Consider the following 22909-nt stretch of genomic DNA (forward strand, 5'->3'; position numbering starts at 1 on the left):
TAACTCCTCTGGTCAGATATGATTTTCCCATTTTCAGCTTCGTGAACTTGATTTCGTATTTTCTTTGCGTTCTTATTCGAGAGGTTTTGGTGTTAATCTCCCTCTCGATCTCTACTTATTTTTTCGGTTTCAGTTGAGTAGGAAATAAGTAAGAAAATGGTACACATCAGTACAACACTACAACTAGAAAGCACGTCTTGTTAGAGACCATAATAGCAAGGTCGGCACGCCCAACGCATGCGAATCCTGGTGCATAGTTAAGACACACAATTATTTGGTGAAAGAACGTTTTGTATAATGTAATGTGGATTAAACAATAGTGGAAGTGTGGTAATCATTATGTTTCCATTGCTCTGAGCTCATTAATTATTTTGTTGCTTTGCAATTCATTGGGTTTAAAATTGTTATTGGGATCGAAAGGTTAACACTAATTATATGGCTAATGGCTGTATCACATCGAGTGATCTGAGGAAGGGAAAAAGAGATAGGGTAGGGCAATACTGGAGCCTAGGGCTTTATTTTTGATCTGAAGGTGACGAGGTGCACAGTGCTAATGATTGAGTGCAAGTTTAGCTGCAGAGATGATTATTATTAAGTGAACACGCTTGCTGTCTGACATGCACTTTCTGTGGGCTGTCAGTCAGTGCCATGTGCCTGCACCTAAGGCTTTCATAATCATTCATATCATTTAGCTTCAAGTTAATTTGGTGATTGAATCAAAATAAATGGTTTGATTACAAAGGATGAAGCACTTTGATTTAGAGTAGTTTTTACTTTTTTCCATACTTGTTCAAATCTCATTCATCGATTTGTATCTTAATTACTTTCTTCAAAAAACATACTTATTCGTTTAAGTTATAGTTAACGAATCTTCACTTTACAGTTTAATAATCAGAACAGTTTGTTTTCAAAATCACACTTAGTAAAATCATTTTATCACAAAATTAGACCACTTTTATGGTAATGGGTATATAGTCGAGTTCCCATCTACAAAGATGTTATTCTCATTCGTCGTTTCTCCTTTGCAAAAGTAAGAAATGTGTATGGATAGGGAAAAAAAAAAGAAATGTGTCTTAACTTTGTGTATGTTGCCAAATACCGTTTGATCTAGTGGCATGAGTCTCTCATTCGTAAGTGGAAGGTAGTGAGTTCGGCACATGAAGACTAATTATTTTAATTCTATTCTTTTTTATTGATGTAATTCTATTCTAACACGGTACGATCATACCAGCAATAATACACAAGATCTCATCAGAACTCCAAAGTAATTCTACTAGAGCAAGAACATCAGGCCCAATGAAGAAACACAAATAACCCAGCCCGAGTTCAAGCTAGGCCCAAATCCTCAATGCCCCTATTAGCCCAATCGACCGCTCTGAAACTCTCTCTCTCTCTCTCCCTGACCTCTGAGCTCCAATGATTCCTCTGCAAATTCAGCACCTCACTCCACCCTTGTCAATTTCCCAAACTACCCCTCTCTCCTCTCTCCCTTCCCTTCCTCACCTCCTCTCTCAAAGACTCGACCTTTCCCTCAGACCCAACCCCTTCACCTTCTCCCCAATTTCACCGCCCAAACCCACCCTCAAGCTCTCAAGGGCGTCGCAAAGTCGATCGCTTTTCTTCGGAAATGAGGACACCGCCGGAATTTCAACTGACCTCGACGACTTGTCCCCAAACGGCGTCGTTCACCGGAAAACATTGGCATTGGTTGAGTGCTCCATGTTTGCTGCGCTTACTGGGTTGGTGTATTTCCTCAGCAATTCTCTCGCAATTGAGGTATTGAAATCTGGGTTCTTCTCCGTTTGTCCAAACAACCCGAATTAACTATCAAGCACTAGGCTTTATATGCATGATGAATTTAGTTTCACTATTTCATTCTAGTCGTGAGAATACTTTGTTTGAGTTTTAAGCTTTGCTTGGTTCAAAAGGAATCAAAAGATTAAACTTTTGTGTAACTTAATGCGCTTGTTTACTAATTAGGTTTAAAATTTTGTTATGGTTACTTGGATATGTGGATTGGTCTCAATGGGGTTTGGTTTTTGTGCAGAATTACTTTGGTTGCTTCTTTTCGCTGCCCATAGTGATCACCTCAATGAGATGGGGCACCGCAGCTGGAAGAAAAACTATGGTTTGTGATCATATATCATTTTCGAACCTACAGATTGATGTAATGTTTGCCGTATGAAATTTTGTAGTAATTGCAATGATCTTTCGGTATTTGTAGGTGGCAACGACTATGCTATTACTTGTCTTGTCTGGTCCGGTGAAAGCCTTAACCTATTTGGTGAGCGTGCTATCTGTTCCGTTTTGTGCTTGTTACTATGAATTTGAACTAGCATGTGTTGCAATTCTTTGATTCTTCATGTTCAAACTCTTTGTTCTTTAAATCTTTACCTTGCATAGATACAGTTGTTAGTTGATATCTTACTCGTGAAAACTATATTGGACTTGTCTATCCATTATGGTAGACCAGTAACTGGCTAGCCAGTTGGCCATCTTTTACCCCAAAACTGGAATTAATGTCAACTGGCCTACTCATGAAGTCATGATAAAACTAGCCGGTGCTTATCATTTACTTTAGAAAATGTTTCTATGTTCAAATTATTTAGTATAGCTTATGAAAGCTTTACACTTGACCATGCTGATTGATTATTGACTTGCTTAGTAGATGTCTCTCTTGTGCAGCTTAAGCATGGATTAGTTGGCTTTACAATGGGAAGTTTGTGGAGGTATGAACTAGTTCACCTTATTTTGAACTCTAGTTATGGATTATACTTTTGACATCTGAAGTTTTTAATGAGTTTATGTCATGCTGCTCAGTGGTTTTAATTTTTATTTTCGCATCTTCTCAGGTCGGGAGCAAATTGGACTATTTCAGTTTTCTTGTGTGCAATTGTAGTGTTTTCTCCTTACTGCTATGAATTCATTATATATGTTGAAGCAATATTTCTTGTCTCTAATTCTATAATTAAAATGTTTGATTTCATATGCAGGTTCGAGCATTGGGTTCTGTAGGGTATGTTTTGATCACTTCTTTCTTGATCAGAGAAAACATATTTGCTCTGGTAATGCTTTCTCCTAATATTTGCTTGATGCAGTATAAAGATTCAAGTTACATTTCTAATGGTACACATTTTGCTTGCAGATCACGATAAACATTCATGCTTCTCTAACATTCATCTTCACAGCAGCAGGCATCTATACAGTTCCATCGATGGAAGCAATATATGCCTTATTTAGTATTCTGGTATCATCAACTACCCCCATTCACTATTCCCTCCCCCGGCGGCCTCTGTAATATTGAACCACTGAAGCTTTGCATGTCTTAACAGGTTTTTATAAATAGTGGGTCCTTCACATTCTTGCTGCACATACTGTATGGTGCCTTCCTTTCGAGGCTCGGGATGAAAGCATCTTTGAGATTGCCAAGATGGCTGGAGAAGGCAATATAGCAGCATTTGGGTGACTGAATAATTATTGATGTCTGCCATATGTGGTACATTATACGTGAAAAAAAAGCTTCATAGGTTGATTATTGGATGGGGTTGGGATAGAAATACCAGGGGTCATGTAAGCATCCCAACTGTAATCTCATGTATCATCATGAATCATCATTATTCATGACTACAATCTTTACATGTAAAACTCGATATCATTTGAGTAAAGGAGAATCCAGATTGATTTCCTCTGGCCTGATATTTCTTGCTGGATTGATTTTGTTCAACTTTTGTGTAACCCCTGTAACATGCCCTCGTTTTACTCACAATATGTGCAAGGACTTGAGTCCTGTTTTCAGATTAGGTTGGGTGAAAAGTGACAACAGAATAGACCATTTGGGGTTTTTGGATTCACTCCTACATATTACTGGGGAAAACAATAGATGTGAAAGTCAATACACACATTCCTCCCACATCATACAAAAGATGTGCATTCTGCACATATCATATGTTCCAACATCTATTTTTATAAATTCATATGTTCCAACATCTATTTTTGAAAAAAAACATCTATTTTTATAAATTCCAAACGATGCAACAAGTGAACAAGAAAGATAATTGAATGCTCTCTACTCTATTCTTAAAGTCAACAAAATAATCTAGTACAACAGTGCAATGAAAATAAATTGGATCTTGATCAATGCATTCTTTACTACACTTCGTATACAAAATCTATATCAACGGCAAACTTCACTTGACCTGCATCATTTTTGACTTGCTGGCAGAACTGAAAGAAGTTTGAAACATCAGAGAACGAATGCCAAAGGAGCACGTCTAACATAAAGGGGAGCAATATCCCACAGTGAATCATATAAAATGATGAAATGAATAGGCAGAAAACGGACCCAAAAGTCAACACAATCAGAACTCAAGCTTCTTTCCTAGTTATCCTGTAATTCAACAATGAACTGAAAGTTAGGATCATAAGGTTGAGTTGGCACTCTATATGATCAAGTGGAATGGAGAAAACTGTAGTCCAGGTCAAACACCACAACTTAGAATTTATTAGTCTGAGGATTATTTGAACCTGGTAGGTGTTAAAAAAAAATGCTAAAATCTATAAAAGTGGAGAATAATATGCTTTAATGCAATTCCATACTCACCTGAAGCAACAGATTCCCAAGGCTGTCGTAATTTCATGAATGACTGATGTTGCAAAGTGAAGATAGAGTGTCACTGTGTTTGGAAGAAGAGAAATATCAGACAAAAGTTAAGATAACAATATAACATGATACGAGATTCATAAGCCACTAGATTCATATTAATGCAGCAGCTGCAAATGCCTATCTATCTTTGGAAAAGATTCTCAAAGGCGGACAGTAAGTTAAGAACGGAACTAGAAAATCTTGTCGGGAAAAAAGGACATTGTACCATATTTTTATACATATTTGCACCAAAAGGATTATCATACCTGTAAATGCACAGTAACCAAGGAGAACCAAACTGTCATCAACCAATGGAACACTGCAATAGAAGGCAACAGAGGAAGTTCAAGAGATGAGAAGGCAACAGAGGAAGTTCAAGAGATGAGAAACATCAGTACTGTCATGAACAGAAGAAATAGTAATATCAAATACAACATACCCGTCGTTCAGTCTAGCTGTGAGTGCATTTGCAATGGCAAATGGGAGATACAACAATGACTGTACAATTAATAAATATGGAAATTAGTAATCCAATCTGGTCTTCAATACAGGTATTTCATACAAAATTAATAAAATTCTGGATAAAACATCAAAATTTATCCCCTTCATGAAAAACTAATAATAAAAAGTAAATAAACTGGTCTTTCCAAGGAGAAAAACATGACACTACCATATTGTATACAAAAGGTAGAATCTCAACATAAACCTACATACCATGCACATTCCAGTTTTCAAGCCCTTTGGCTCATCACACAAGTGAGCAAGAATCATTCTTCCCTGCAAAAACAAGCTTTCCTTCAATAAAAATTGTATAAAAAGAATTTGGTTGTTCAGACGCTGCTTAAAATGGCGTAATTAGAATATGACTTCATAGCAGCAACCATAGCAATCCCATTTAAGATGAATAAAATGAGAACCTTTATGGGTTATAAAGAGACATATATCTTACCACAAGGTACCCAAAAGCAAGCCCGGTTCCCATTACGACTAAATGTGGATAGTTCCTCATGATGCCAGCTGGTGACAAATAATCCCTGAAGATAAATATTTACAGCATCAATATGCCACTAATTTGATTTTTCTCTTTCTTTAAAGGACAAGAGAAGGCAGGCAAGGCGTAAAAAGAAGCGGGACATACCATGCCAAAACTACTCCCAAAAGAACAGCAAAAGGATAAAGCTGGGAGGAAAAAATCAGAAACACATTACGCCCATTGAGTATAAATCAACATACAATAACACAAGATGATAGCATTACCATCGCCAGTGCCAATAGCATGCTGCCTTTCCTTGCCTGGACGACCTTATAAACATTCATAACACTGCACATGAGCATGACACCACATAAGATCTAACTGTCCTTACCCAGGACTATTCGAAAGTGTACATTTCAGCTCTGACAATTCATATGAATTTAACGGGGAGGAGACATTATATAAAAGCACTTGAGAAACATATTTTGCATAAATCCACACTGGGTTGCTGTTACATATAAAGTAGTGATATTAATTTGACCATGAGATCACTACGCAGGCAAAATGAGGATGAAAGTGCCAATGTATTAACTATGAGTTCACGTCAACAACGTGGGCTCATCAGTATTAACTCTGCTTCTGAGACTTTAACACATGCAACTACACTCATTGAAGTATTAGGATCAGATTACAGACTCTACAGAGAATAGTCAAACAAAAATAAGTTAAACTGAGTTGGAAAAGTCGGGATGTATGCATTTAAAGAGTTCAGAAATATATTGTAAAAGGAAAGAAAGAACAAGAAAATGTTATACTGTACATGAATTTGACATAAAATTCAAATTTCAGAGAAAAATAGCTACGTACTTGAATGTTACTGTTGGGATAACAGCGAAAGCTATCATTAGAAACAACACAGCGTTGGCCATCGTAATTTCTGAAGTAAAAAACAGCAAAAGGATAAATTTTAGATCAACTGCAGCGAGATATTTGGACAAAGAGAGCAGAGATCAGACACTTCTGACTTGATGATAGCTTGTTGGGATAAGTAAAATAAAACAAAAGTACTGTTATCAGTTAGCCGGTTAGGTTATGAAACATGACCAAGTTATCTTTAACGGGAGTCCAAACGAAATTCATGGTAGTATCCAGGCCAAGCCTCACAAAATGTGGATTCCCATACATACGTTTGATGCCAGATATTAAATTGTAGGGTACCAACTAAATTATACTCTTACCACTTAGAAAAGGGATCCAGCTCAGAACAGGCAAAGAATTTCCAAATGGTTGAGCCCACCACTCAGAACCTGAAAAGTAAAAGACGCAAAAAATAAAGAAAAAACTAATCACTATGGTGTCAATTTAAAAAGAAACTTTCAAATTTATACATAAGTAAGTAAAGAATACCAAGACAAGAGTAGGATTTTACCAACAAAAGCTGTGAAACAATGACTCAAATATATCAGCATGAGACCCTCTGTGGGCCCATTCAAGGCAGGAAGTATTAGGGTATTGGTGAAGTAACTGGATCAATAAAGTCAGATATCAGTACTGATAAGAAATCATATAATTTGCATATAAGACATTTTTTAGCAGTAATAAATTACACAAAATTCTATCCGAGCAATTTGAATCAATCAACTCCCCAGTTCTTTCCACCCAGAAAAAAAAGGGTGGAGAATAACTTTTTGATAAGAACAGAAACCATCATAACTTGAGAATCAAGGTATACATCCTTAATCATAATATTGGATTTTACTTGCCGACGGATGAGATTCTGAGAATGTGTAAACTAAATATAAATTAAACTCAGTTCGGCAACTCACTGCTCCCAAGTTGCAAAGTAAAATGGAACAGCTGAAATCACCCAGAACCAGAAAGTGTTCCTTCCACACATTGCAGTGCTCCCAAAAGCCAACGCTTCAAGCTAAACAAAACCATAGGCAGATGAACTTGCATACAGATATAAACAAGAAGAAATGCATTTTTTTAGGTTGCAAAATGATAAGATAGATGAAGAAACATACCGCACATGCAAGGGCATCACAACCTGCAATACAAGTTGAGAATGGCCGATATATAAGTCATCAATCTCTAACTCTTAGTGTACATAGTGGACAAAGAAGAAAGATGATAGAGTAAATTACCATGGTCAAAAAGTTCCCCCAGTGGACTTGAGGAATTTGTTCGTCTGGCTTGCTTGCCATCAACAGCATCAAAGGTCTAACATAATTGATCTTTTTCCAATCAGCAGGCAATAACAAAATGGGAAATCCCAATGTACACAAAATTTCATATACAATAGTACAATACAAGAGGCACACAGCAAACACATAAATTCAACATGATTTAAGCAAACCTGGTATAGGAAAAGAAGCAATCCATGAGCAAAATTGACCCATCTAGGTGGAGCAGAATCCAATCTTGGTGAATATATCTGGGCAGAAAATAACACCACATAGTTCATGGGAGTTTACTAAACAATAGTTTTTCTATTCTACATATCATGCACACTGCAACTAAGGGAAATGTATATAAGACCAATAACAATAGTAAAAGCAAACATAGAAAAGCGTAGATGTTTAAGTTTATGATTAGCATTATGGACGAGGAAACCTAACAAATAAGTCAAATATAAATAAGCATGAATACATGATAAAGATAAGTTTTACTCACATAGCCAAGCAGCGCAGATGTGAGCAAGAACATGAACCCTGTAAGTGTTATCTGGCAGAAAATAAAACATGAGCAATATAGATTTCTGTATAGTGATGGATACCAAAACTCAAATGGAAGCAACATAATCAGTTGGAAGTAAATACTCTACCATGTTTGGCCTGAAAACGAACTCAGAATTGTGAATATGCGTGGCAACCAAAGGAAAAGAAAAAGAAAAAAGTTAGCAAACTCAGCAAAAAAGATAAACACATGATGACGCTCTATAAGCAAATAAACAGGCAATGCAAAATTCCATGACCAAATTATAATAACCAGACATACAAAAAGACCCTGGCAACAAAAGTACCCTTAAAAAAATGAAACTCATAACTCTTATAGCTCCTAAGCTATAGCTGCAACTGCAACACAAATACATATGCGCACACACACAAACACGCAAAAAAGCTCACATCTTTAAATAAAACACACAGTGCTGGGTTTGTAATACAGCTAATAATCTAGCACTATACACACTAACTGAAACCCTTGCCTATTTGGAAATTATTTTTAAATAAATGCATGAGATGAAAAAGGAATAACTAAATCCAAGACATACTCAGCACAGCCTCATCAAACAAGAAACTTATGCCTATAAAATTTCAGAAAAGAAATGCCTGTTCTCAGGAACACAAATAACCTGGTAGTTTTAGCAACCCAATAACACTAGTGCGTAACAAAAATAACACTAGTGCATAACACAAGACAACAAATTTATTCTGAACTGTAGTCATGCACAACACTCATAACTGAAACAAAAACCGGGTTTTAACTTACGGCATCCATAGGGGAAAGAAGTTAACAAAGCGTGTCCAGAAGGGATTCAAGACATATTTGGAGACCAAGGAGTGATCCACACCACTATACTTGTATCTGTGCAAAGCATTCACACCATGTGCCCCAATATATCCCATTTCTTCCAAATCAAGCTCTGCCTTTTCGCTTCACAGAACAACCTGCATGGTAAATTGAACTGAAACAACTCAATACAAGCATCTGAACACAACCCATCATTGCAAAAGTGCTCAAAAACTCAAAACTAATTCCAATCTGTGTAATAAATAACATGTTCAAGCATCTCGGCAATGCCCAGAAATCACAACCCAATACGTTTTTTTAACAGTAAAACAAAGAAAGATTCAAACTTCCAAAGCTTTACAGTTTGAACAAGTACCCAAAAGATCAGTCTTTTCTCTTCCGATAAAATGGGTGTGAAGAAATATCATGCATGGATCTAAATACAGAAAATTTATATGAAAAAAAGTGGTGAAATGAAAACTTAACAGATCAGAGAAGGCTGGAGAAAACAAACACAGTAGAATCAAAAAGTAAAACAGCGAAAAAGGGAATAGATTTTACCTCTTTGAGGGGTAGAGATCGTGCAAAAGAGAGGAACAAGATTTGTTCGACCGGAAACGAGAAAAATAAAAAGGAGAAGAAAAGAGAAAAAGGTGATATAATTTTTATTGTTACTTTAATCTCCCGCGTCCCGCCCTAAATGCCAAAACAGAGGCGGGTGATATGGAATTAGAAGAAAAATATCCCCCCAACTTTTTGGGGCAAAACCCTATCGTTTTCTTCACCAACTTATATTGGACGACGTTGGTCGGTCGGACGACAACCGTCAAGACTTCGTGAAGGCTAGCTAATTGTGTCACCTTTGCTCCGAGTTAGTGGCTGGTGTTTGAAAGGTATGGTCTTTCGATTTCATTATTTTGAAAAAATTGTATGTTATAGTGTGAAAGATTACATTAATGTTAATGTAACTTCAATTTTCATTTGATAAATTCTCATAATGTGAACGTGAGCGATTTAAAATGCAATACTCCCAACAACAATGTTTTCCCATTAGGTACCTCATACTCTCAAAAGTTACAATTTTAATTTGTTAGATCAATTATCATTGGCTGATTTTAAATTTCAAAACATTGTACCCAAAAATTTAAGGGTACAGTATGTAAAATGGTACGGCTATTGTCACCGTACCATATGCTTAGTTCACCCTACATGAAAAGAATTAGCCAAATATTCCAGTATTACCCTCAATCAAAATGAAAAAATATATATAATAAGGACTAAATTTAGTTTGTCCTCCTCAAACTTTGGGTCAAACATCAGTTTGGTCCTGACATTTTTTTTTAATCATGATGATCCCTATACTTTCATTTTCCATCAACTTCGTCCAAAATTCAAAATTGGCTCGAAAAGTGACGTCAGATGCTGAGTTGGACCCGACATCCGGGTCTACTTTTCAGATTTTAAACCTTAATATAGATAAAATGTCCAAACTACCCTTATTACCCAAAAACCAAAAAATAATGGCTGACTTCCTTTCTTTTCTTCTTCTTCCTCTTCCTCCGCCCTCGAACTCCTTCTCTCTTCTCCATCAGAACTCAAAAGCACAAAAGGCCCAAAACAATTGCTGAACTTCATGCTCTATCACACTGATTTCAAGAAACATATTACCTTACTGTGAAGCAGAAAACTAGTTATCACTTTCAGGTAAAACCAATTTTTCTTACACTTCAATTTTCCTTACTAACATACCATAAATAATGTCCTTTAGTTTCATAACACAAATACACACATAAACAACGATACCCAAATCGATTCCGAAATTTCTAAACCCCCAAATAGCCATACCTAGAACAAAACCCAAACTTTCAATTTCAAATTCAAACTCATTTCCTCAGCTACTAACAGCACCACAGAAATGTAAGAGACAACAAAGATCTAAGAATCCACGGTGCTTATAACTCAACAACCTGAAAAGTAACCGTCGGGAGCTCGACTCGGCTTCCAAGATCTAAGAATCCTGCGGGGGCTTTGTAATCGAGTTGGGCTTCAGGTCGGAGGTTTCGTCGCTGGAGCTCAACTCAGAGGTCATGGTAGAACCAACTGTCGAGAGCTCGACTCGGCGTCCAAGTTCTTTGACTAGTGTTGATTTGGCGGCTGCTGTTGAGGCTACGTAACAGAGGATTAGAGCTGAAGCAATGTGTTTTGGGGGTTCGGAATCGGAACAGGAGGTGGAGGAGAAGGCGGGTCAAAATTGATCTGGAAGATCTCACATGGATTTGAGTGTGTGGTGGCCTATAGTTGGTGGGCAGTGAGGGAGAGTGTGAGTTTTGAGATGAAGCTTCCATTTTGAGCGTTGGTTTTGTTGACCTCACTTCTTTGAGAAGTGCAGTGGCCTGAATCTCAGGCTCGACAGAGGACAGGGGAGGAAGATTGAGAAGTTATTTGATAGCTTTGGTTTTAGGTTTTGGATAAGTGGGCAGAAGAGAGAGGAAATACAGAGAAGAAAGAAAAAAAAATTAGAAATTAGATTAAATTCTAATAAAAGAAAAAAAAAGATTAAATTAGAAATGTTCATTTTGCCCTTCTTGTAGGTTTAAAATTTGAAAAGTGGGCCCGGATGTTGGGTCCAACTCAGCATCTGACGTCACTTTTCGAGCCAATTTTGAATTTTGGACGAATGTGATGGAAAATGAAAGTGCAGGGACTATCATGATTAAAAAAAAAGGTCAGGGACCAAACTGATGTTTGCCCCAAAGTTTGAGAGGGCAAACTGAATTTAGTCCAAAATAAACGAATAAAGAACAATAAAGATCAATATTTGCACCTCCCTCATCAGAGATTCTTGCCTCAACGGCCACCGCCACCTTCAGCAACTAACTCGGATGCCATCGTTCTCTTCTGTTAGTCCCTGGGTTGTTCACTTAATATGAGGGAACCCCCTCCAACCCATGAGAGCAATACATAAAAGCCCATAACTTTACTCCCTAAACCAACCGTTGAAAGACAGGGAATTCAATCAGTGGTGGCATAGTCCATGAGATTACCAAGAGGTGATAATCGATTCTCTACGGCGTTTTTGTATTTTGTAATTAAAGGTAGTATCAGACCAAAAAAAAAAAACTAAGGATAGTATTGGAAGTTTGGGTGGCAAAATTTGGATTTAGGGTGAACTGAGCATATAGTAGGGTGGCAATACCCTATGTAAAATTGCAAATAAATCTTTGGGGAAAAATGCACGAACAGTGTCTGGACACTTTGAGGACTGTCAAAGTGATACCTGAACTTTAAAACTTATCAATGTGATACCTGGACTTATATTTTCTTGTCAATGTAGTACCTGTGTCAACTTTCCGTCAGGGCACAGTCAACTTGATCACATGTGAAACACGTGAGGCCGAATATGAGGGCAAAAAAGACATTTTCACTCTATCAAACTCTAAATGAATAAACTCAAAATTACAAATAAAAACTGAATAAATTATTATATTGAAAATAAAAGTTGAATAGCAAAACTGTCGGCGACGATCCCCCCTCCTCCGCCCCCACAGCCTCAGCGTCTTCCTCCTCCGTTGCCGCCTTCACTTCAGTAACAACAACAACAACAACAACAACAACCGCCGCGGCTTGTCGTCCTCCTCCTCCACCTGCGACCGAATTCATCATCTACTGATACAACACTCACAATCACTATATCATCTACTACACCTCGCATCACAACTCAGACTCACCTCTTCCTTTCTTCACTTTACTTTAGCTCTCTCCTCTCTTCAATCTCATCTCCGACATAATCGTATCTATCACCTCCATATATGCGTTTTCTGTCCATTTATGAGCTCGGATTCAAGTTTCAGTTTCTGGGTTTTTGTTCTTTCCTCTGCTTTAATTACCAGTCGTGTTTTTATTTTTTCATTCATTTATGTTTTCTGGGTTTCTGTTTGAACTTAAACAACCCTTTTGGGACTGATTTCTGATTTTTGCCCAATAAAGCCTTGAAATTTGAGTTAAAGATTCATGCTTCCTGGGGTTCATGTAGGAATATTTTCCCTATGAGTCAAAGATTCAACCCTTTTCTTGCCACTGGTGCCTACATCCGAAATACTCAATTTCAAAATATCTTAAACCACATCAAGCTCAACCTTTGCTACAGAACTATGTGCATACCCAGAAAAATCAATGTCATCATCATTAATCAATTTATCAAAGAAATCCTCGTCGGTCTGATCCTCCAACTCAAACTAAGAACTGGCCATCTAACACCCTATACCCTCCAAATCAACCTCCATACTCAATCAAACCTCCAACCCTCAATTTGATTCCCACCACAAATTTTCAGTTACTCACCACAAAAACTCAAACAATTGAAATTCTGAGAAGTACTACCATTCAATAATCTGAAACCTAAATTCATTACACACAGATAACAATAGAAAATCAGAAGACTAGGAGTTTAACTGGTGTCGCCACAACCTCTACGGTTCGCCGTGGCGGCGGCGTCGATGGTGAGAGTGAAATTGGAGGCCGAATCGATTATGGGTAACTGATGATAAATGAGAGAGAAGAAGAAGAAATCTTTTTAATTCTTTCTTTATTTCTCTCTATTTATTTAAATTAATTATTTTATTCATATTAAATTTGTGGTTCATATAAAAAAGCAACTTTTGAGGGCACATCAGCCATTTAGCTCTGTTTTTCGGTCTCACGTGCGTTACACGTGATCAACTTGACGGTGCCGTGACGGAAAGTTGACACAGGTACTAGATTGACAAGAAAATATAAGTCCAGGTATCACATTAATAAGTTTTAAAGTTCAGGTATCACTTCGACAGTTCTCAAAGTGTCCAGACACTGTTCATGCATTTTTCCCTAAATCTTTATGAAAAACATTATAAACTAAAAACTCACACGTGGGTCTTGTACAGTTGTAGGTGTCAACTGTCAAGCATAAACTTTGAAATCAGTCAAGATCTTCAAACCACGATTATTGTTATTATTTTTTTTAATTAATCTCTCTGTTTTCTATCGTCAAAATCTCAGTGAACACGTGGAACTCTATAGGCTCTTTAGGGCTTAGGCAAATTAATATCGAACAACTAACTGCATGAGAATGGAAAAGGGAAAATTTTGCAAACAATACACCAAGTAAAGGCCACTAATAATTTCCATACATAAAGTTTCAAACTGAACATTTTGGTATATGGACTTTTGAGCCTGACTCACTATGTAGACACGACGTCAATGATGCCGTTAAATATTACCTTGCAGAAAAGGGTAATTTGGTACTCTCACACTCTAATTCATTTTTTTTGGTAAAAAAAAAAAGAAAAAAAAAACAGAAAAAAAGAACTGAAGAAAGAGAACTGAGGGCATAATAGACATTTTGGTGTCAAATTAACGGCGTCAATAACGTCGTGTACTGATAGTGGGTCGAGTTTCAGATTTCGTGTACCGAAATGATTGGTTTGGAATTTTATGTATAAGAATTATTAGTGGCCTTTACTTGGTGTACTGTTTGTGAAATTTTTCCAATAGAAAAAGATCAAAGTATATATTATCATTGGGCAATGCTTTGGAATAAAATGAGGCCACACTTCCCCTCTAATTGTCTTTAAGATTGACAATGACAATTGTTAATAAAATACCATTGTTAATTTGTAGTTTACAGTACTGATAGCTTTGGCATAATTCCCTGTGCCCTTTATACTCATCGATATGTGACGACTGGGATCGATTGTCCGGTACGGTGCTGTAAACCTGTGAGTCAAAAAACAGAGGAAATATTAGCTAGGGAATGAGTTGATTGGTCGAAAGAAAGAGGACCCTTTTCTTATACATGAAGTATTTGACTGTATTTCAACGTAATATTCCTTTATCCGATCTCACAATTTTGATTTGAATTCTTTGCGGTTTGTGTTTGACAGTTGACTCATGAGCATGCAGCAAGTAAATTCATGGTTCCATGGGTGGTGTACGTTGAAGATCAGTATGTAGATCTAAGAAATTACTACAAACTGTTATGTTAGTTTGATATATATGACAGAGACTTATTTGATGTGACACAAGTTTTTAAGATACTTGTATATTTTTTTGAATTCAGCTCCTCTAAAGTCTAAAATGAGTAAGTCATAAAGTTAAGTGAAGATATCCACGTATCTTTACGTTGAGGTTAAAGATATACAAGCATCGTAAAAACTCGTGTCATAACAATTAACAAATAAAAGATCCAATTTGTATGATGTCCACGTAACATTGAGGATACTCGTGTTACTCGTTAATTGACGTGGATATCTTTATAACTATTAGATTACATTGAGGTTGAAGATTTTATGAACTTCACGAAATTCATGATTTGCTCACTTTAGAGGAGCCAAATCCATCTTTTTACATGCAGATTAAAACAGTTTAAAATTACGGAAGATGAAGTTGGTTTAATATGCATCGTTGATATATTAGTATGGAGAGCTTTGCCTTTATTAATAATTGAGTAACGAATACGTATCATTGTGACTCATGTATTATGTATCTAGAGCCGAATCAGCCGATTAAGTTTGACGTGATATTTTGTGAATCTGTGAGGTGATATATATATATATATATATATATATATATATATATATATATATATGCACCATGTGGCGGCCTTGCAAGTAGGCAAAGTAGAAAAACAGAGCTGTGAGTTGAGACGCGCATCAATGTATGCACTGTTCCTGAGATTTTTCTCTTCCACTTGCTTAGAAATCTATTCTCAGATCGATGAGTCCGGCCGACAGATAGAATTCCCTTTCACCAGATGGTCGTTCTTTTTATTGAATGGACCAGAATTAATACTTCAATTTCAAGCTCAAAGCTACTTAGCTTCAGCAACACTACGTACAGAAAAAAAAAGGCGCAGAAATAAGTTAACCAAGTACAAATCCAAACAGGACTCGCACTACAGTCGGGCCATGCCAAAAGTTAATTTGCTGAGGTCGGTTTGATTAATATCCCAATTGACCTTAGAGGCTAAAACGAAAGTGGTCGAAATTAAAAGCCGAAAGGGCATTTAGAGCTAAAGAGCTCATCCAACATTGCTGAAGGAGATCTCTTCACAGAAATTAGCCAACTGATGAATATTGCAACAGAACGAATATATGTGTATTTTTATTTCCAAGTTAATAGCTTGTTGGATGCAAATAAGTAATGCATTAATGTTTTTTTATTGAACTCGTCTCATGTGAAAATAATATAAATGAGGTTTCACAATGCGTCAATTTGATTGCTTAGAGTGCATGTGGATATATTATCTATGACTTGATAACTCCAACATAGGACTTTACTACCGATCCAATCCACAACTTTCCGTTGTGTTCTTCAACCTCACTAATGGACTCAAGCGTCGGACCACCCTCTCCATCTAACACCTCCATTACGTTTCCTTGTTCATCAAACTTCACTCCCACCGGATCTTTCGTCAACCACAAGGATGGAGAAGTCTGGTTACCCTGTAATCCTCTTAGACTATTGAGCGCAGCCCAAAATTCACCACCGTTGGTCCTCTTAATGTTATCGGCTGGCCTTTTCAGTTGAGTGAAGAGTTTTACGTCGTAAGCTTTGGGTCCTCGAAGCCAAAGCTTGAAGATTTTGAATGTGGCGGATTCGGCTACTAGGAGGAAAGAACTGTCCTCGCTTAGAGCCACACCATTTGCAAAAGCCAAGTTATCGAGCAACACAGTCACCTTCTTTGTACAAGGGTCGTATTGCAATAACCTTCCGGTTTTGTCACCTGTGGCAATTGACAAAGGCCACAACCTTAATTTGGCATTGATCATGATGAGAAGAACAATTAGAAAAATTGTAAGCCAATTAAAGAGAACACAAAAGGAACTTTGAACTGCATCAGGTTTAGATCGACTACGTACTAATTATGGGAAGAGTAAACCGAGAAGAAGAACAATGATGGTTAATATATAGTACCTTTTTTTTTCGATTGAATTAATATATGGTTAATATAGTACCTTCTTTGGTAAACTGTGCTGGTGTCTGTAAAATAAACAATTCCACTTTGACTATCAATGTCCAGAGCATTCAGAAAACGGAAAGGGACTCCATTTAGGGAAGTGGCAAGTTGTTGAGGACGACCACCATTGCGACCTATCTTTAACAGCCCGAAGTAGGCGTCTGCTATATAGAGTTCACAAGTTTTTGGGTTGAACTTCAAGCCTAGTGGCCTTCCACATATTGGTTCAGTCGTATTATCGGTTGAACCATCACATATTTTCCTTGGCCTGATTGATAATACAAACTAATTAATGTCGGTCATTCAGTTTTTCCTAGACCAAATTTGAAATGTAGAGCTTGACGTATCATGTATTTTTATTTTTATTTTCTTGCTCTCAAACATCATTTAAGCACTTGGTTGTAGATTTTAGACTTTAACTTGATAGTTAAGAGACTTTTCGATATAAGTTAATCTCAATTTCTATATCAACGCTAATATTTGCAACTGACCAACAACCGACCAACTAGCTAGCTAGTGGACTTTCATATATAAACCCCAAGTGCTTAAATAAAGTAGTCATATGTGCAAAAGTCATCTTGTGAATAAGTGAAAAGAATATTGCAAAGAATCTGGTGTTTATATTTGAAAAAAGAGAAGTCATAAAGATAGCTTGCCTGGTTGGGGAGGTAAAGGCAAACTCCGTCCAGCCCCGGCAAGGCCCTTGCCATTTGAGAATTCTTCCATCTGAAACTCCAACATAAGGTCCTTTTCCACGGCAGTCGAACGCAATGCTTTCCGGACCAACTACGCTTTTTGGGAGCTCGATCTGATGGTAATTTGTGAGGTTGACAACAAAGAAAGCTGATGCTGGTGTGGATGATGCTAGGATTAACGAAAAGAAGAACAAGAGTGAAAGAAAATATAGCTTCATGGCTAGCTATGAAGATTTTCTTGAGAGAAACAGAATGTGGCTCTCTCAAATCTGATCTGAATATGTTGAATTTCTAATAACGTACGATTTTGGAGCTCCCCAAGTTATATATAGAAATATAGAAGATAAATATTACAGGCCAGCTCAGCATCTAATTTACAAAACGAGCTAATGTAGAGACGTGCATATGACTTCTTCGATTTGATGACCTCAAAGAAAAGTGACTTGATAACTACAGTATCAGGAAACAAGCTATAACTAATCAGAAGACTGACAACCTAACATGCAAAGACGTTTGGTTCGCGGAAATGAAGTATCAGGACTTGTTCCTTTCCTGCATTTGAGATGCAAAAGGAAAGGAAATCGTTTCCTGAAGGAAGGGAAAATAAGGGGGAAAGTGGTTCCTTCCAAATCTCAAATGAATCACTTTCCCCTCTTATTTCCTTGCATTTGTTACTCATAACATATTATTTTATAACATTATTGACAAATTTTTAACGACTTTTCTGATAACTTTTCTTACGTTACCAAACATCGGAATGGAAAGTTGTTGGGAAATTTCATTTCTCTTCCCATGAGAAAGACAAAGGAATTACTTTTCTTTATGTGAACCAAACGAGGCCTAATTGCTGGTGATGGGAACCAACTCTAGACGTCAATGTAATTTTGATACAATGATATCTTGTAAGTCAGTCCAGCTAATTTGTAAGACATAAGGAAAAACCCATGTTATTTACAAAAAGAAAAATAAAGCCCCATGGAGGTCGTGAGAGCTAGATATATATATATATATATATATATATACACAGATCCTATCCAGAGCGGAGCTCAGCTTTGAAAATTAACTTGTGAAGTTCGAGTTTTGGGTCACTTTTCTGTCGCAGATCCACATCTCGACCGTTCAGTTTTTAGGCACTAGTGTATAGATCATCTCTGCAAATTTTCAGCCAAAATGATGATCGTTAAGGCATTGATAACTGCCTTAAAGCTAGTACGGTTCAAGTTGACAGATTCAGTCCGTCTATTGGTTTAAGCGAGTTAGATACCTTAAGATCATCAATTTGGTTGAAAATTTACAGAGATGATCTATACACTAATACCTAAAAACTGAACGGTCAAGATGTGGATATGCGACCGAAAAGTGACCCAAAACTCGAACTTCGCAAGTTAATTTCAAAACGGAGCTCCGCTCTGGATGAGATCTGTGTATATATATATATATATATATATATATATATATATATATATATATATATATATATATATATATATTAGTAGAATAGAGATTTAGTTAGATCCCAAGTTCAATACATCCCTATGTGCTTGCACCCTAAAGGCCTAGATAAGTGGTCAAGCAAGTAAGGGGAAATGGGTATCATCCACTAGATCGTACAGATAATTGAGATTATTTCCAGTGCCTACAGAACTATATAAAGCTGTAAACTCACTGTACACAAAGTAAAATAGTTTAAATCTCCCTTCGTCAATGCACTCAATTGTTGTACTCCCAGATATCTTTTAACTGGGTGTACAAAAGACCTCATAGTATGTAGACAGAGCTAGCCATAAGTATGCTAGCAACAACCACTCCAAAAAGAAGTAACTCGACTAATATAATTCCACCAGGATCCCAAATGTGATACTTGAAAGAATAGGAGCCCGATTAGTCCAACGTGAAACCCAAAATTGAGCCCAGATCCAAATAACCCTCCAAATCACTTTTGACACCCAAATTGGTTTGGGTATCCCATTTGCTTTAGATACCCAAAACTGTTTAAGGGTGCCCCGGTTGATTAAGGGCTAGATATATGTTGTACACATACATGATTTATATACTATATTAGGTTATATATAATTTTAGAAATTACAACTTTGTCTTGAATTATGCTGTATTTATCATTAATTTTGATGTAGAATGGATAGCAACGAGAATCAAAAAGTAGCTTGATCGTGAAAAATGAAAACCCGGTTTAATGCAGATTTGGCATTTGGTGTCAGAATTGTGATTGCTATACCTTGGTGAGAAGGGAACAGCGTCAGGAACAAAACTCGTCGCCTTGCCACAACATGTGTGCTTTCTGGGGCTTTTGGGATCGTTTTGAGCCTCAAAACTGCAATTTACTATTTTTCAGCATTTTAGGTTTTCTAGTTCGATTTGGATTTGTTTTGTTTTAACCTGTGGGCTTTAGGGTTTCATTGTTAGTCTCCCTAGGGCTTCTTTTCTCATATATAAGCAACCTTAAATGGCTGCATAACCTATTTTTTAATCATATTATCAATCAAATTGAGAGTTTCTCATATATCTCTGGTAGACTCCAAAATTCTTGGTTTAGGGTTTATCGCTTGTAAACCTAGGTTACTCTCGTTTCTTCGTTAATTTTTTCAAATCAAAAGTTCAAAACAATCGAGCACATTGACATTGGTTTGCGAACTCTCGAAGCTAGCATTTGATCACTTTGTGTATGCATAGTTTGCCTAGAAGCCAGGGCCTTAGCCACAGTATGTAGGTTAGCCAATTGCCTATTTTCCCAACTCTTAGTCAAAACAGCTCGATTAAGTGGTTGTGTCACTTTTGTGTGTGTGTGTGTTATGGGAAGTAAAACAGTAAAAAATACCAAGCCATAAGCAAATCAAGTGGCCATACTACATAAATTTATCAAGAAAATAACATATCCTCTTTGTTGGAGATTGTCTGTCATTCCTACTGCTTGCTTAACTGTATGTGTAGGTCAATGTAATAATTGAAAGATAACAGAAAGAGAACAGAGTTTATGGAAAACCTCACACACAGAGGATCAATTGTATTGCTTATTTATATTACACTAGATACATGTATTAAGGAAAGTATTAAACACATACATTTACAACGAGATTACAGAGACTGAGCTTAGGCATCAAGTAGACTTGGCCTCCAAGGCTAGAATCATTTAGATGATTCTGACGTGTTCTTCAAGGCACAACGATTCTATTCATCACACCCCCGCAAGCTAACGGGGCGAGCACGCAGAGGAAGCTTGGAGAGCAAGAACAAGAAACAAGCAGTAGACAACCTTTTGGTAAGTAAATTAGCAATCTGGTCTTGTGTACATAAGTAACCAACTTGAAGCTCATTCCGAATCACTTTCTCACGCACATAATGATAATTAACCTCAATATGATGAGTGCGATTGTGAAAAACTGAATTAGAGGCTACAACAATAGCACCAATGTTATCACACCACAATTTGGGACAAGACAGAGGAAGACATAAGTCACGAAATAAGGACCAAAGCCAAGAAATGTAGGAAGCAGTATATGCCAATTGCCGGTATTCAGCCTCAGTACTAGATCGTAAAACACCATGTTGCTTCTTAGAACTCCAAGAAATCAAGTTAGGACCCAAATAAATACAAAAGCCACCGGTAGAGATACGATCATCAGGATCCCCAGCATAATCGGCATCACAATGAGAGCTAATTTGCAAGGAGCCAGGCCGATAAAATAAACCATGAGATGGTGTATGTTTGAGATAACGAAGAATCCGTTTAACAACAATCTAATGGATAGTAGTGGGACGATGCAAAATTGGCAGACTTGATTCACAGCAAAGGCAATATCAGGATGAGTAAGAGTAAGATATTGAAGAGCACCTACCATACTTCGATACTCCATAGGATGAGGAAGAGCTTCACCATCATATAAACTAAGACGTCGACCACGAACAACTGGAGTAGAGACCAGCTTTGCATCAATCATATGTGTACGATGCAGGAGATCAAGAGTGTATTTAGATTGAGTCAAGTGAAGACCAGTAGATGAATAAGTAGCCTCAACACCCAAAAAATAATGCAAGGGACCTAAATCCTTCATGAAGAATAGACGACCCAAATCTTGTATAAGAGTTTAAATATGTGCAGTATCATTGCCAGTGACCAAGATGTCATCCACATATATAAGCAAATAAATAAGGACTGAACCAGATTGAAATATAAACAAAGAGGAATCAACCATAGAAGCAACAAATCCTAACTCTTCAAGGTAGGAGGAAAAACAAGAAAACCAAGCACGGGGCGCTTGTTTTAGACTATAGAGAGAGAGCGACGCAACTCACACACGTAAGTAGGAAATTGTTGATCAACAAAACCTGACAGGACCCGCCTCAGATTTCATCCTGAAATCCTGAGTGGCCCTGCGGGGCTGTTGGTGACAAAAAATTCCGTTGAGGAGTTTGACTCACCAATGAATGCGGACTGGAGCGGGAGCTGACCGGGAACAATCGAGAAGCTTCCCTCGAGCGTTGACCTGGAGTTTGACCGTCAGCTCGAGGAGAAGGAGGGGTACCTGCAGAAAACTCTCCGATGCCTAAGTCAGTACGTTTCTTAATTGTGGAGTAGAAATAGTAGGAATTCGATGCCTTACCTCGACGTCGAGCAGCCTATTTATAGGCGTGGGCTGCAAGTAAACTTGCACAGCAAGTTGCAGTGACTTGAGCGGCACGCCACCATTAAGGCCGTATTCACTCCTGCAATAATCGTCACTTATTGGCGGCCATGATTGTCATACTGAATGTCGCATTTATCGTCGTATTTATGGCTACATCAATTGTTGCATTTACTGTTGCCATTACTTCTCTTTAATTGCCTTGATTGCAGGGTCAAATTTATTGACCACCCCCACAATTCCCCCAAATTTTCTCCTTGGGAATTCATCCCAAGAGAAAATTTTCAAAGCTCAAATTTTTCTATGGGCTCCACATCTTTATACTTCTTTTTGGGCATCTTTCTTTGAATTTCATCTAGGCCTTCCTCGTGTTGAAGATGTAGAGGCTCGTATAAGAAGATCCTCGTTCCTTGTTTAGAGTCGGCATCTCATCTCGTCGACGACGCCGACGCCGAC

The 22909-nt window shown here is 37.4% G+C and overlaps 3 protein-coding genes across 6 annotated transcripts; 1 reads left to right on the top strand and 2 right to left on the bottom strand.

Moving 5' to 3' along the window:
* Positions 1-1368: 1368 nt before the first annotated feature.
* Positions 1369-3698, top strand: LOC112197451. Its single transcript, XM_024338129.2, has 8 exons — positions 1369-1776; positions 2048-2128; positions 2225-2284; positions 2686-2729; positions 2853-2895; positions 2994-3065; positions 3146-3247; positions 3333-3698. The coding sequence occupies exons 1-8, from the start codon at positions 1417-1419 to the stop codon at positions 3450-3452; spliced, it is 882 nt and encodes a 293-aa protein (XP_024193897.1). The 5' UTR covers positions 1369-1416; the 3' UTR covers positions 3453-3698.
* Positions 3699-3946: 248 nt separating this feature from the next.
* LOC112197450 (choline/ethanolaminephosphotransferase 1) lies at positions 3947-9857 on the bottom strand. Of its 4 annotated transcripts, none has more exons than XM_040518332.1 (19): positions 9690-9857; positions 9108-9303; positions 8443-8452; positions 8292-8342; positions 7975-8052; positions 7763-7838; positions 7643-7665; positions 7442-7542; positions 7045-7139; positions 6854-6922; positions 6483-6552; positions 5900-5963; positions 5781-5821; positions 5592-5676; positions 5357-5419; positions 5082-5140; positions 4909-4961; positions 4601-4673; positions 3947-4387 (listed from the first exon to the last, which is right to left on the bottom strand). In XM_040518332.1, exons 2-19 carry the CDS (start codon positions 9242-9244, stop codon positions 4366-4368), a joined length of 1170 nt encoding a protein of 389 aa, XP_040374266.1. In that variant the 5' UTR covers positions 9245-9303; positions 9690-9857; the 3' UTR covers positions 3947-4365. The 4 variants fall into 4 exon arrangements, with proteins under 4 accessions (XP_040374266.1, XP_040374264.1, XP_040374265.1 ...); XM_040518330.1 differs by having other exon boundaries at positions 9108-9286; positions 9690-9856; XM_040518331.1 differs by lacking the exon at positions 9690-9857 and adding an exon at positions 9505-9652 and having other exon boundaries at positions 9108-9286.
* A 6435-nt stretch (positions 9858-16292) lies between these two features.
* On the bottom strand, positions 16293-18123 carry LOC112199865 (protein STRICTOSIDINE SYNTHASE-LIKE 10). Its single transcript, XM_024340837.2, has 3 exons — positions 17778-18123; positions 17120-17389; positions 16293-16913 (listed from the first exon to the last, which is right to left on the bottom strand). Exons 1-3 carry the CDS (start codon positions 18032-18034, stop codon positions 16409-16411), a joined length of 1032 nt encoding a protein of 343 aa, XP_024196605.1. The 5' UTR covers positions 18035-18123; the 3' UTR covers positions 16293-16408.
* Positions 18124-22909: the final 4786 nt, after the last annotated feature.

The sequence above is a fragment of the Rosa chinensis genome, chromosome 4, assembly GCF_002994745.2.
Source record: "Rosa chinensis cultivar Old Blush chromosome 4, RchiOBHm-V2, whole genome shotgun sequence".
In the NCBI taxonomy this organism is placed as follows: Eukaryota; Viridiplantae; Streptophyta; class Magnoliopsida; order Rosales; family Rosaceae; genus Rosa; species Rosa chinensis.